This window comes from Pteropus medius, unplaced genomic scaffold (genome assembly GCF_902729225.1).
Source record: "Pteropus medius unplaced genomic scaffold, Ma_sr-lr_union100, whole genome shotgun sequence".
Lineage (NCBI taxonomy): Eukaryota > Metazoa > Chordata > Mammalia > Chiroptera > Pteropodidae > Pteropus > Pteropus medius.
In genome coordinates, this window is record NW_024349799.1 from 7943673 (window position 1) to 7957537 (window position 13865).

The window sequence follows — 13865 nt, forward strand, 5'->3', positions numbered from 1 at the left end:
TTGTAAACAATGCTGCAATGAACATGGGATGCATATATCTTTTTATGTTAGTGTTTTCACTTTCTTTGGCTAAATACCCAGAAGTGAAATTGCTGGATCATGCGGTAATTCTATTTTTAATTTTTTAAGGAACCTTCGTGCTGTTTTCCGTAGTGGCTGCACCAGTTTACACTCCCACCAACAATTACACAAGGACTCCCTTTCCTCCATATCCTCACCATCTGTTAATATTCTAACAGATGTGAGGTGATATCTCATTGTGGTTTTGATTTTCATCCCTCTGATGATTAGTGATGTTTTGAGCATCTTTTCATGTACCTGTTGACCATCTGTATGTCTTATTTGGTAAATGTCGGTTTAGATCCTCTGCCCATTTTTAAATCAGATTTTTCCCCCCTTTTGAGTTGTATGAGTTCTTTATATATTTTGGATATTAACTCCTTATGAGATATATATGATTTGCCAGTATTTTCTTCCATTCTGTAGGTTGCCTTTCCATTTTGTTGATGGTTCCCTTTGCTGTGTAGAAGCATTTTAGTTAGATATAGTTCCACTCAGTTTTATTTTTGCATTTATTGCTTTTGCTTTTGTTGTCAAATCCAAAGAATTATCAAGACATATGGCCAAGGAATATACATTCTATGTTTTTTTTCTAGGAGTCTGTGGTTTCAGTCTTAACATTCAAATCTATAACCCGTTTTGAGTTAATGCTTTTGTATGGTGTAAAATAAAAGTCTAGTTTCTTTTGCATGTGGCTGTCCAGTTTTCCCAGCACCATTTATTGAAGAGACTGTTTGCCACTGTATATTCTTGGATCCTTTGTTGTAAATTAATTAGCCATTTATGTGTGGATTTGTTTCTGGATTCTCTATTCTGTTACCTTGATCTATGTTTGTCTTATTATATCAATACCAAACTTTTTGATTACTGTAGGTCTGTAATATAATTTGAAATCAAGGAAGATGATGCCTCCAGCTTTGTTCTTCTTTCTCAAGATTACTTTGGTTATTTAGGATCTTTTGTGTTTCCGTGCAAATTTAAGGATTGTTCTATTTTTGTGAAAGATGCCACTGGAATTTTGATAAGAGACTGCATTGAATCTGTCGAATTTTAAAAAACAATATTAATTCTTCTAATCTGTGACCACAGGATATCTTTCCATTTATTTGTGTCATCTTCATTTTCTTTCATCAGTGTCTTATAGTTTTTAGTGTACACATCTTTCATGGTTAAATTTATTCCTAAGTATTTTATTTTTTGATGTAATTGTAAATGGGATTGTCTTAATTTCTTTCTGATAGTTTGTTATTAGTGTTTAGAAATGCAACAGATTTTTGTATATTGATTTTATATTCTGCAACTTTACTAAATTAATTTATTCTAACAGTTTTTTTTTTGGTGAAGTCTTTAGGATTTTCTATATATAATATGTCAGCTGCAAAAACTGACAGTTTACTTCTTTTCCAATTTGGATGACTTTTATTTCTTTTTCTTACCCAATTGCTGTGGTTAGGACTTCTAATACTACGTTGACTAAGAGTGGTGAAAGTGAACATCCTTGTCTTGTTCCAAATCTCAGAGGAAAAGCTTCCAGCTTTTCACCTTTGAATATGTTCTTAGCTGGGGATTTGTCATATATGGCTTTTCTTATGTTGAGTTCCCTCTATATCCACTTTTGTTGAGTTTTACCATAAATGGATGTTGAATTTTGTCAAATGCTTTTTTGCATCTATCGAGGTGATCTTACAATTTTTATATTTCATTTTGTTAATGTGGTTTATCACGTTGATTTGCAGATGTTGAACCATCCTTGGACTAAATCCCATTTGATCATGACATATGATCCTTTTAATGTATTGTTAAATTGGGTTTGCTAATATTTTGTTGAGGAATTTTGCATTATTTTGCATGATGTAATTTTTTTTACTCGTGGTGTCCTTGTCTGGTTTTGGTATCAACATAATGCTGGCCTTGTAAAATGAGTTTGGTTGTATTTCATCTTCTGTGTTTTGGCAGAGTTTGAAAAGGACTGTTATTAATTCTTTAAATGTTTGGTAGAATTCACAAGTGAAGCTGTCTAGACCTGGACTTTTGTTGGTTGGGATGTTGTTAATTACTGATTCAATATCCTTGCTAGTTATTGGTATGTTTAGATTCTCTTATTTATGATTCAGTTTGATAGGTTGAATGGTCCTAAGAATTTATTTTGTCTAGGGTGTCAAATTTGTTTTTGTAAAATTGTTCAGAGTAGTCTCTTACAATCCTTTGTATTTCTGTGGTATTATTTCATTTCTGATTTTTTTTTGAGTCCTTTTTATTTCTTAGCGAGTCTAAAAGTTTTTCAGTTTTCAGAGAACCAACTTTTAGCCTCATTGGTCTTTTCTACTCTCTTTTTAGCCTCTATTTCATTTATTCTGCTCTGACCTTCATTTTCTTCCTTCTACTAACTTTGGACTTTGTTCTTCTTTAGTTCTTTGAGTTGTAAAGTTAGGTAGTTTATTTTGTCTAAGTGTAGCCACTCCAGCTTTCTTTTGGTTGCTGTTTGTATGGAATACCTTTTTCTATCTCTTCACTTTGTCTGCATATGTCCTTACGTATGAAGTCTCTTGTACATAGCATATAAATGAACCTTTTTTTTAAAAAAAGTGTTTAGCCACTGTGTCCTTTGATTGGATAATTTAGGCCATTTACATTTATTGGTGATTATTGATAAGCATGTACTTATTGCCATTTTGTTCATTGTTTTCTGGCTGTTTTGTAGTTCTGCTTTTCCTTTTCTTGGTTTCTTACTTTGTGATTTGATGATTTTTTTGTGGTATATTTAGATTCCTTTATCTTTTGTGTATCTACTGTAGGTTTGTGATTACTGTGAAGCTTACATATAACAACTTACAACAGTCTTTTTTAAGTTGATAATTTAAATTTGAACACATTCTCAAGTTCTGCAATTTTACCCCCTCACTGTTTACATCTTTTTATCTTTTACATCCCTTAACTAATTGTGGCAGTTAGAGTTGTTTTTACTACTTTTGTTGTTTAACCTTCATACTAGCTTTATAATTGGTGAATCCACCACCTTTACATTATTCTAAATTTTACTATATTTACCTTTACCAGTGAGTTTTATACTTTCATATATTTTCCCCTTTCTCCTTTCCAGCTTAAATACATCCCTTTAACATTTCCTGTAAGGCTGGTGGTGAAGTCTTGTAACTTTTACTTGTCTGGAAAACTTTCTCTCTCCTTTGATTCTCAATGACAACTTTGCTGGGCGTTCTTGAAGTTTTTTCTTTCAGCATGTTGAATATATCACACCACTGCTTTCTGCTCTGCAAAATTTCTGTTGAAAAATTTGCTTAGTGGGTTCTCTTGTTTTTCTCTTGTTGCTTTTAAGATTTTCCTTATTTTTTAACTTTTAACAATTTAATTATAATGAGCCTTGGTGTAGGTCTTTTTGGGTTCATCTTATTTGGAATTATCTGGGCTTCTTGGATTAGGATGTCTGTTTCTTTCCCCAGGTTAAGGAAGTTTTCAGCCATTAGTTCTTCAAATAGGTTTTTCTGCTCCTTTTGGGACTCCTATAATGCGAATGTTGTTCTTCTCGATGTTGTCCCACATGTGTGCGTGTGTGTGTGTGTGTGTTGCATTATTTTTGCTGCTCTATTGTTTCAGTTCCCCTGTCCTGGCTTAAAGTTCACTGATCCTTTCTTCTGTTTCACTTAGTCTGTTGTTGAACACCTCTCATGTATTCTTTAGCTTTGTGACTTCTATTTGGTACTTTCTTATACTTTCTTAGTCCATTTGTCTCCTGAGTTCAGTGAACATCTTTATGATCATTATTTTGTACTATTTTTCAGGTAAATCACTTATATTTTATTAAAGATTTTAACCAAAGTTTTATCTTATTTTTTCTATTGGATCATATTCCCTTTTTAAAATTCATTTTCATTGACTGTGTTGGTTTATGTGTATTAGAACAGCCACCTCTCCCAGTCTTGAAGGAGTGGCTTTGCATAGGAGATGACCCTTACCATTCAACTGTACTCTAGTCTTGGTTTTCTCTCAAACTTTTGTGATTGTCCAAGCAGCGTATTTTACTTTTAGTGGCTCCTGGTAGTTGTGGGTCTGCCGATACCTGTCAGTATTCTAAAGGGGAAGATCTCAGCAGCTTTTAAAGTATACAGATATATCTGGCCAAGAAAGCAGAATAGCCAAATGCTGTACTCAACTCCTCCCATGACCACATCAAAAATATAACTAAATTATAAAACAACCATCATTGAGAACCACCTAAAGACTAGCTGAACAGAAGTCCTGTAACTAAGGATATGAAGAAGCCAAAACGAGACTGGTAGGAAGGGTAGAGACACAGAACGGGTAGGTCCTACACCCACATGTGACAAATAAGAACTGGGAGGGATATCTTGGCTGCAGAGGTCTTCTCTGAGGAACAAGGGGTCTCAGGCCTACACCTGGTTCCTTAGCCTGGGGCCCCAGTGCCAAGAAGAGTCCCCATAACATCTGGCTGTAAAAACCAGTGGGAATTGCATGCAAGTGAGATGGAGTCCAGGCATTCCTCTTGAGGGGCCACACACAGACTCATTTGCTCTGGGCTCCAGAACAGGAGCAGCAGCTTGAAGAGCACCAGGACATATTAAGAGAAACTGAACTGACTGGCATTCAGGGTGAGGGCTACAGGGGCAGGGGTTGGGGTGGTTTTCTCTAGGGATAGAAGAGCTGGCAGGCACCATTGCTTTCTTGAGTCCTCCTCACACCTAGCCAGCAAGCACAGGTGTGTGTCAAATCTGAGTCTCCATTAACCTGGCTAACACTGTTTGCCTTGGTGATTCCCTGAAACCCTGCCCAACGCAACTCACATACCTGACCTGAGCTATTTCCAGCAGTTTCTCCACACAAGTGGCCTACTGTGGCTTGTGCTGTGGACTTTCCTAAAATCTCTCAGGTCCACAAACCCCAAACAAATAGCGTCTGGCCTTGGCATGCCCTATACCTCTTGCTAAGTGGCCTCAAGCCCAGCACAAATGGTGACCAGTCTCAACTTCCATTGTAACTCTCATCAGGTAAGCTCCAAGCCTGGTATAAGCTGTGGCCAGTGTTAGTATCGAACATAGCTTCAACTAAGTGGCCACAAACCCTGCACAAGGGGCAGCTGACCTCAGTTCACATTGTGGTGCCTACCAAAGAGTCCCAAGTCTGGCACTACTGGCAGTTGGCCTCAGTTTGCAGCATAGCTTCTCTAAAGCACCTCCAAGTCCAGCACAAGTGGCAACCAACCATAGATCCCTTTGTAGCTCCCACCAGACAGCCCCAGGCTGGGTACAAATGGCATCTGACCTTGGCTTGCACCAGAACCCCTCACGAGAGCCTCCAGAACCAGCACACTTAGTGGCTGGTTACGCACTACACCAGAGCACCACCCAAACAGCTCCACAAATGACATACCTGAAGGGTGGACTCACCTGGCACCAGAGCCCTGCTAAAGCAACTCCTGCTCCATGAGGTCAGCACACCACACAACAGCACAACAGCTTGTCTACTGTAGTTATAGCCAGCCCTTACAGCCAGTCAGCCTGAAGGTCAGTTCCATCCATTGATATGCCAACAGCAGTCGATGCTCGACTACAACAGGAGGGCACAAACAACGCACACAAGAGGTACTTTTAGAGCTCCCGGCTCAGGTGACTAGGGAAATGTAGCAGATCTACCTACAATATAGAAGCAAATACAGGGAGTTGGCCAAAATGAGGAGACAAACATGTCCCAAATGAAAGAACAGGACAGAATTCCAGAGAAAGAACTAAACAAAATGGAGACGAGCAGTCTACCAGATACAGAGTTCAAAACATGGGTTATAAGGACACTCACTGAACTTAGGAGAGGTTGGATGACCTCAGTGAGGACTATAACAGAGAGACTGAAACCATAAAATACCAGTTAGAAATGAAGATTACAACAACTGAAATGAGAATACACTGGAAGGAATCAACAGATTAGATGAAGCAGAGGATCAGATCAGCAATTTAGAAGACAAGGTAGCAGAAAACACCCAGTTGGAAGAAGTAAAGGAAAAAAACCTAAAAAAATGAGGATGGTTTTAAGGGACATCAGGTGTGTATGTCATAGGGGTGCCAGAAGAGAGAGCATGGGTTGAAAACCTATTTAGGAAAATAATGACTAAAAACTACCCTAACCTGGCAAAGGAAATTAGACATACAAGTCCAGGAAGCACAGAGAGCCCTAAACAAGATGAATGGCAAGAGGCCCACACCAAGACACACTGTAATCAAAATGCCAAATTTTAAAGATAAATAGAGAATCTTAAAAGCAGCAAGAGAAAAGCAGTTAGTTACATAGAGTGGAGTTCCCAACAGACTATCAGCTGACTTTTCAACAGGAACTTTGCAGGCCAGAAGGGACTGGCATGAAATATTCAAAGTGATGAAAAGCAGAGACCTACAACCAAGATTACTCTACCCAGCAATGCTATCATTTAGAACCAAAGGAGAAAGAGTTTCCCAGACAAGAAAAATCTAAAGGAGTTCACCCCTAAACCGATATTACAAGAAATGTTAAAGGGACTCCAACTAGAAAAGATAAAAATATGAATAAGAAAATACAGGAAAAAAATTTTTACTGACAAAGGCAAATACTTAGTAAAAGCAATAGATCAACCAACTATAAAGCTAGTACAGAGGTTAAAAGGCCAGAGTAGGAAGATCATGTGTAATTACAACAATAAATTAAGGGATGCACACAAGTAAAAAATAATGACAAAAGCCACATGTGGAAGGGGCAAGTAATGGTTGTAGAATGTGTTTGAATTTAAGTGACCATCAACTTAAAATAGACTGCTATAAACATAGCTTGGTATATATGAAGCACACAGTACCCACAGAGCAAAAATCTATAAGAGTACAAAAAAGGAATCCAAACATGACACTATAGAAAGCCATCAACATTCAAAAGATCAAGAGAATAAGAAAGGAACTAAAAAGGATTCAGAAATCAATCCATAACATGGCAACAACTACATTAATCTGTCAATAATTACTTTAAATGGAAATGCTCCAATCTAAAGACATAGGGTGGCTGAATGGATAAGAAAACAAGACCCAAACATATGCTGCCTAGGTGACACTCAGTTCAGACTGAAAGACAGCGTGAAAGTGATGTAAAAGATGTTTTGTGCAAATGGAAATGAAAAAAAAACTGGGGTAGCGATACTTAGATCAGACGCAATAAACTTTAAAATAAAGTCTGTAACAGTAGACAAAAAGGGCATTTCATAATGTTTAAGGGATCAATCCAACAAGAGGTTATAATTCTTGTAAACATCTATGCACCCAACGCAGGAACACCTAAATATATAAATATTGACGAACATAAAGGGAGAGATTGACAGTAACAGTCATAATAGGGAACTTTAACATCTCATTCACATCAGTGGATAGATCTTCCAGACAGAAAATCAACAGGGAAACAGTGGTCTTAAATGACACATTAGACCAGATGAGCTTACTTGATATTTTTAAGACATTTAACCAAAAAGCAGAATACACATTCTTTTCCAGTATACATGGAACATTTCCCAGGACACACCACATGTTAAGCCACAAAACAAGTTTCAATAAATTTAAGATTGGAATCATATCCAGCATCTTCTCCAATCACAGTCGTATGAAATTAGAAATCAATTGCAGGAAGAAAACAAAAACAAACACATGGAGGCTAAATAACATGGTATTAAACAATGAATGGGTTAACAAGATTAAGGAAGAAATCAAAAGATACCTCAAAACAACTGAAAATGAAAACACAACAACCCCAACACAGCCAAAAGCAGCTCTAAGAAACTGATAGCAATACAGGCCTACCTCAAGAAACAAGAAAAATCTCAATCTTATATCTAAATGACAAAAAGAACAAAGCCCAAAGTGAGTAAAAGGAAGGAAATAATAAAGATCAGTGGAAATAAATAGAGTAAAAAATAGAAAAGCTCAGTGAAACCCAGAGCTGGTTCTTTGAAAAGAGAAAATTGATAAACCTTTTAGCCAGACTCATCAAGAAAAAAAGGGGCCAAATAAAATCAGAAATGAAAGACGTAACAACCAACACCAGAGAAATTTAAAGGATTATCAGGAAATACTACCAATAATAATAAGCCAACAAATTGGATAATCTGGAAGAAATGGATAAATACTAACGAAATCAAATTAATAATAAAAAAAACTCCCAACAAACAAAAGTCCTCGACCAGATGGCAATTTTGGGGAGTGATGAATATGTTTGTTATTTTGAGATCATGGTGTATCGAGTGTGTACATGTCAAAACTCATCAAGTTTTATACTTGATCAAGCTGTACCAGTTATGCCTCAAGAGAGCTATAAAAATAATGTGATGGTTACCTGGGAAAAGAGGAGGGACAGATGGAGGAACACATTTTTAATGATGCTCATTAGTGCTCATCATATTGTTACATAAATGAGTAAGAGGGCCAACATGGAAGAGAAAACAAAACGAAATTTCAAATTGCTCTCCTCAACATCACCTCCTGTAGTTGGCATTCATGGCTGCAGCCACATCTACAGCATTGCTCTTCATGAAGCTGTCTTCCAGCACCTGGCTTAGCTGTTGTACCCACTCTGGTGTCTAGCACACTGCACAGTCTCCCACACTGCTGGGGTGACTGAGGGCACAAGGAAGAGACGTGTAGATTGTTTTGCATCTCTTGCTGGCCCAGTGAGCATTGCCTTACATTCATTGATATGTATGTTGTGAGCTCTGAATCTCCTTTCAAAAATTTGTCTTCATCATAGCCAAAACTGTACTTAACATGTGTCACACTGTGGGTTATGTGTCATTAATGAAAAGCTGAGCCTTAGGTTGCTGTTTCTTACTGGTATTCTTTAATTGCACATCTAGATATATTTAGCATGCTTTCCATTTCCTAGATTTATTCTGGTCAAATCCAATTTAGTAGTAAAAACTCCGGAGGAATTATTTTTAACTTCCTGACTGGCCACATTCTTGCCTCTTTGTCTTTCTGTAGATCTGATTTCTATCTACTTGATCAGACTCTTAACGTAGGACTGCCTGGATCCAGACCCAGCACTCCAGGGTAATCAGATTCCTCACAAGTGAGTAACCCTAGCACCACTTCTGTCTGTGGAACCAGGGATATTCTCATCTGACTGAAATCAGTTTGAGCATCCCTCCGGTACCCTGGGTGGGGATAAGCAAACATCCAGTGGGCACAGACTATAAAGCGGTAAGAATTTGCAGTGAGAGGAATTGATGTGTCTAAAATCTCAGGAAACCAGTAATTTCCTTTTCTGTTATTACTAATGTGTGCTATATATGTTATAATACTGAATGTCTTTTATAGTAAACACTGTACTAATGAGAGAATATGGATCTGTAAATATTAAACTAATTTTAATTCCAACACACATCTGAAGGCAGTGGGATTCATCTTGGAGCTTAGAATTGGCTGAGGAAGGTGAAGTTATCATTTAACCAAACTCAGGGCCAGGTCAGCTTATTAACTTAGATGAATGAATATTTGAAACCATGGCCTTCAAAGTGCCTGGGATTATTTCCATGGAAATGCCACAGCATAAGTTACCCAAAGCTAGTTGGATTTCTGAAGTGTTCAGATGTCACAAATATGATAGGAGTAGCTGTTTTGTTTTTTTGTTTTTTTAATAATTAAGGGCTAAGGTGACCATATGTCCTGGTTTTCCTATAACTGATCCAGTTCAGTATCTTTAGTCCATAAAAGCAGTTCATTGAACATATTACCTAATGCATTATCATTTTATACCTTTGTAAGACCTCTGTTTGGAATTAGACGTGGAGGTAGGTAATGGTGTATTGTAGGAACATGGCTATAGGAAGATCAGAATTTCTGATTTCTTCCTAATTACCAAGGAACATCACTCCCTTTAATAAGAGCAAGACCCTGCAAGATTGTTGTTCAGAAACCAGTTGGGCATGTTTTTGTCTTTCACATTTCCTAAAATAGGATGACTTATTTCCATTTAGTACCCTCCCCCGCCTTAAACCATCACCAGAGAGCTTTTACATTGATTTTACACACTGGTGTCTTAGGGTACTTTTCCTGTTAATCGGTAGAAAGTGATTTGTCTACATCCTTGGAAGCGCACACTCTTATTACAGAAAATCACCATTTCTAATCCTTTCACTTTCCCATTCCCCAGGCACTGCAGAAGGCTATGATGAATCAATAGCATTTAAAATACTGACAGATACCTGTATTTTGCAGGAAGGAGATTCTAATTTCGGATTCCTTGGTGGAGAAAAACAAAACACTCTGGTCTTGCTTCCAATGATGCAAGTGTGATTGTTGGCGTCTTCATGAGCTCCAGAGGTCACAGCACGCTACCACGGACTCTCATGGCCCCTCGGATGATTTCTGAGGGAGATATAGGAGGCATTGCTCAAATCACCTCCTCTCTCTTCCTGGGCAGAGGCAGTGTGGCCTCCAACCGGCACCTCCTCCAGGCTCGTGGCATCACCTGCATCGTTAATGCTACCATTGAGATCCCCAATTTCAACTGGCCCCAATTTGAATATGTTAAAGTGCCTCTGGCTGACATGCCTCATGCCCCCATTGGACTATACTTTGACACAGTGGCTGACAAGATCCACAGTGTGAGCAGGAAGCATGGGGCCACCTTGGTGCACTGTGCCGCAGGGGTGAGCCGCTCGGCCACTCTCTGTATTGCTTACCTGATGAAATTCCACAGTGTGTGCCTGCTGGAGGCGTACAACTGGGTGAAAGCCCGGAGGCCTGTCATCAGGCCCAATGTAGGCTTCTGGAGGCAGCTGATAGACTACGAGCGCCAGCTTTTTGGGAAGTCGACAGTTAAAATGGTACAGACACCTTATGGCATAGTTCCAGACGTTTATGAGAAAGAGTCCCGACACCTGATGCCTTACTGGGGGATTTAATGCCGCCAAAGCCTGCATCAGCAGCCCCTTGAGCAGTACCAGCATCTGCTACACACCGTCTGTTCCCTTCTTCACTTTTCTTTTCACATGGTTGACTTTTGGTTCTCCCTGAAGTGTTTTTTACACTGGGTATTCAAGTTTATTTTGAGAGGGAGGGAGGGGAGGAACATAAGGGGAATGCATACATTGCTAGTAACATTTTTAACACTAACATTTTGGAATAGTGTTTATGAAAATCTTTAACTGGCTTTTAATCATTTTTAATAATTTGAACAGTTTAATAAAACTGTTTGGTTTTGCTCTATTCTGAATTCCATGCCTTTTGGCATCATGACAGGTGCAGGAGGAGCTCAGTGCAAAAATCACTTTGGGCCCTGATTAACCCTTTAGAGACAAGCTTTGCCTACGGCTGCTGACCACACAAGTGCTTAGGGAAGATTGATACCAGCTTCAGTCTCTACTGGATTAGCCCCACTCTTTCCTTTCCCTTCTATTATTTAGTAACTTTGTAAGTTAAAAAAAAAATCCTTTATTATTGAGCTGTTAATTATAATAAAATCTGCTGCAAACATCCTCTTGGAATCAATGTGCCCCAGGACTATATTAGCATTATTTTTAATAAACCTATCTGCTTACCACGTTATAATTTTTACTAAGAAGAATTTCAGTGTGTGTGTGTGTCTATGTGTTGATGGAAGGAAGATACTCTCCAATACTTGCGTTAAAATATGGCTGCTGTGGACAGTAATGAACGTTACTTAAAATAGACATCCCAGCTGAATCTTGTCATTGTTTCACATCCTTGCAGATGGGCAGATATTAATATCATCCACAGTGCTAGAACAGTGGAAAATAGCATAGAGTGCACACTCTGATAAAAGATGGTTTTCATTTGTCTCGGTAATAAGTGCACAAAAGCAGTCAGTCAATCCCCCATCAAAGAAATTGGTTAACAAAAGGAGTGCCTTTGCTTGATTATTAACACACAAGTGCCCTAAACCAAACTTTAATACAAGTGACAGATAACAATGGCTTGCTTTGTTGAAACTTGGAAATGTCATCCAGTTCACTGTTCCTAATAAATGTGACAACACAACTCTTTAGGAACTTGGTAGTTTAATTAGTTCTCTATTCCATGTTCCTGAAAAACCACTGGGCATTATTACCAGGTTGACCCTTACTTTTAGATGGGGGAGCCATTTGCCACAGCACTGCTTTTTTGCTTTTTTGCTTTTTTTCATTTGCCAGGTAGGTTGTAGCTAGCTTATCTGTGGAATAACTTTCTAGATTTTTGCTCTATTTTGGTAAGAAGCCATAAATATAATACCAGTGGCTGCATATTTATATAAATCATCCAGATTTTACCTGGTGTGTGGCAGTGGTTTCCATCTAAATTCTACCTTTTCTTGTTTCATACCATTTGCCCACTTCTATTTATAGTCTAAAAAGAAAATTTCAAGTAAAGTTAATAGTTTCTTTGGGAAATCAGAGGAACCCTTAAATGTTACATCACACATGATCAGAACCACCACCAAACAATCCTGTGGCTGTGGAGGCTATGGCTGCTTCTGAATGAAGGCAAACTGTTAAGCCTGGTAGTCTCTGGCTTATGTCTGCACAATCATTGTAGTATAGTAAGAAAACAGCTGGTGACAGATGTTCTTAGTAATAAAATTTCCTGCAGAAATCCTGAAAAAACACCACTACTGGAATGTCATAACTAAGATCATTCTTAGGACTTGGGAAGCCTAGCACCTTCCTAATCTAAATGTCAGACTGTATTAGCTGGTCTCAGAGGAAGGTGTGTGACCCAGAAGGTATTAGGGGAATTTTTGTGGTGATGCCCAGTGCAGGGCAAGCATTTCAAATTTCTATAATCTATTCAAAGTTTAAGAACATACTAGTAATTAAATAAAAGGCAAGTAGAAGATATCTTTAAACAAAAAATACATATACAAAATATTCAAATAATTTAACATATGCAACCCACATAGAGTGCTAACAGCCACAGGGAAAACCAAGTATGGATAATATCCTAATAACCCTGTGCCACTTCTACCTCAAGCGTGTCCAGACAAAATATACGCACTAAGCCATAAAATTTTTAAAGGCAAAATACAAACCCTCCCCCCACAAAGTGCTTATTAATCGCCACTCAAACAGTGCAGTGAAGCTGCCTGCACAAAAACGGTATGAAGTAACCTTGGTTACTGTTTCCAAGGACACTGGGCTCCTGGCTAACAAGAACTGAGGTGAAGCTGAATGCAGTGTTGAGTCATTTTAATAAACCTGCATAATAAAATCAGTGTAACAATATTCCACATTCCCCAAGTCCTTATTGGTGGTATCTAATAAAACATTTCCATTGTTACACATACTGAAAGTAATGAATACTTTTCATAGCAAAGGCTTTTTGTTGATGGCTTCTATATTTTCCTCTTGCACCTCCCATGGAGTGACTAAAACTACCATACCTGGTAATAAGGTCAACAATAATTATACTTCGAAATTTTATCTGAAGCATCCTGAAATACATCTAGAAATGGAAACCAATCTAGTCAGCAGGTGAGCAATCTTTTAAAAATGTTTTGATACAGGCCATTGAGACGGAATAATAGTCCATATGGCATTTCCAAAAAAAGTCAGCAATGTAAATTTTGTCAAATTGGGTGACATTCTTATTGCATAGATAGATTTCATCATAGTCTATTATGGAATGTACAAGACCAATTAGAAGCCTCCTGGAATTCTGGTGCCATGTCAAAACCCAAGGTGCTCCTCAGGCTGAATTGGAGCACAGAGGCCTCAGAAAAAGCCTGCTAGAAACTGGCCCACGTGTGCTGTTAGTAATACTCCACTAGCTCCGTGG

The 13865-nt window shown here is 38.2% G+C and overlaps 1 protein-coding gene across 3 annotated transcripts in view; it reads left to right on the forward strand.

The window, feature by feature from the left end:
• DUSP14 (dual specificity phosphatase 14) overlaps positions 1-11658 on the forward strand; it is a 28157-nt gene extending 16499 nt beyond the window's left edge. For 2 of the 3 annotated variants that reach the window (XM_039885918.1, XM_039885919.1), the window contains exons 2-3: positions 9072-9159; positions 10308-11658. In XM_039885918.1, the coding sequence (XP_039741852.1) occupies positions 10400-10996 (597 nt within the window). In that variant the 5' untranslated portion in view covers positions 9072-9159; positions 10308-10399 and the 3' untranslated portion in view covers positions 10997-11658. The remainder of the gene's footprint in view (positions 1-9071; positions 9160-10307) is intronic. The other variant, XM_039885920.1, reaches the window with a different exon arrangement.
• The last annotated feature ends 2207 nt before the right edge of the window (positions 11659-13865 follow it).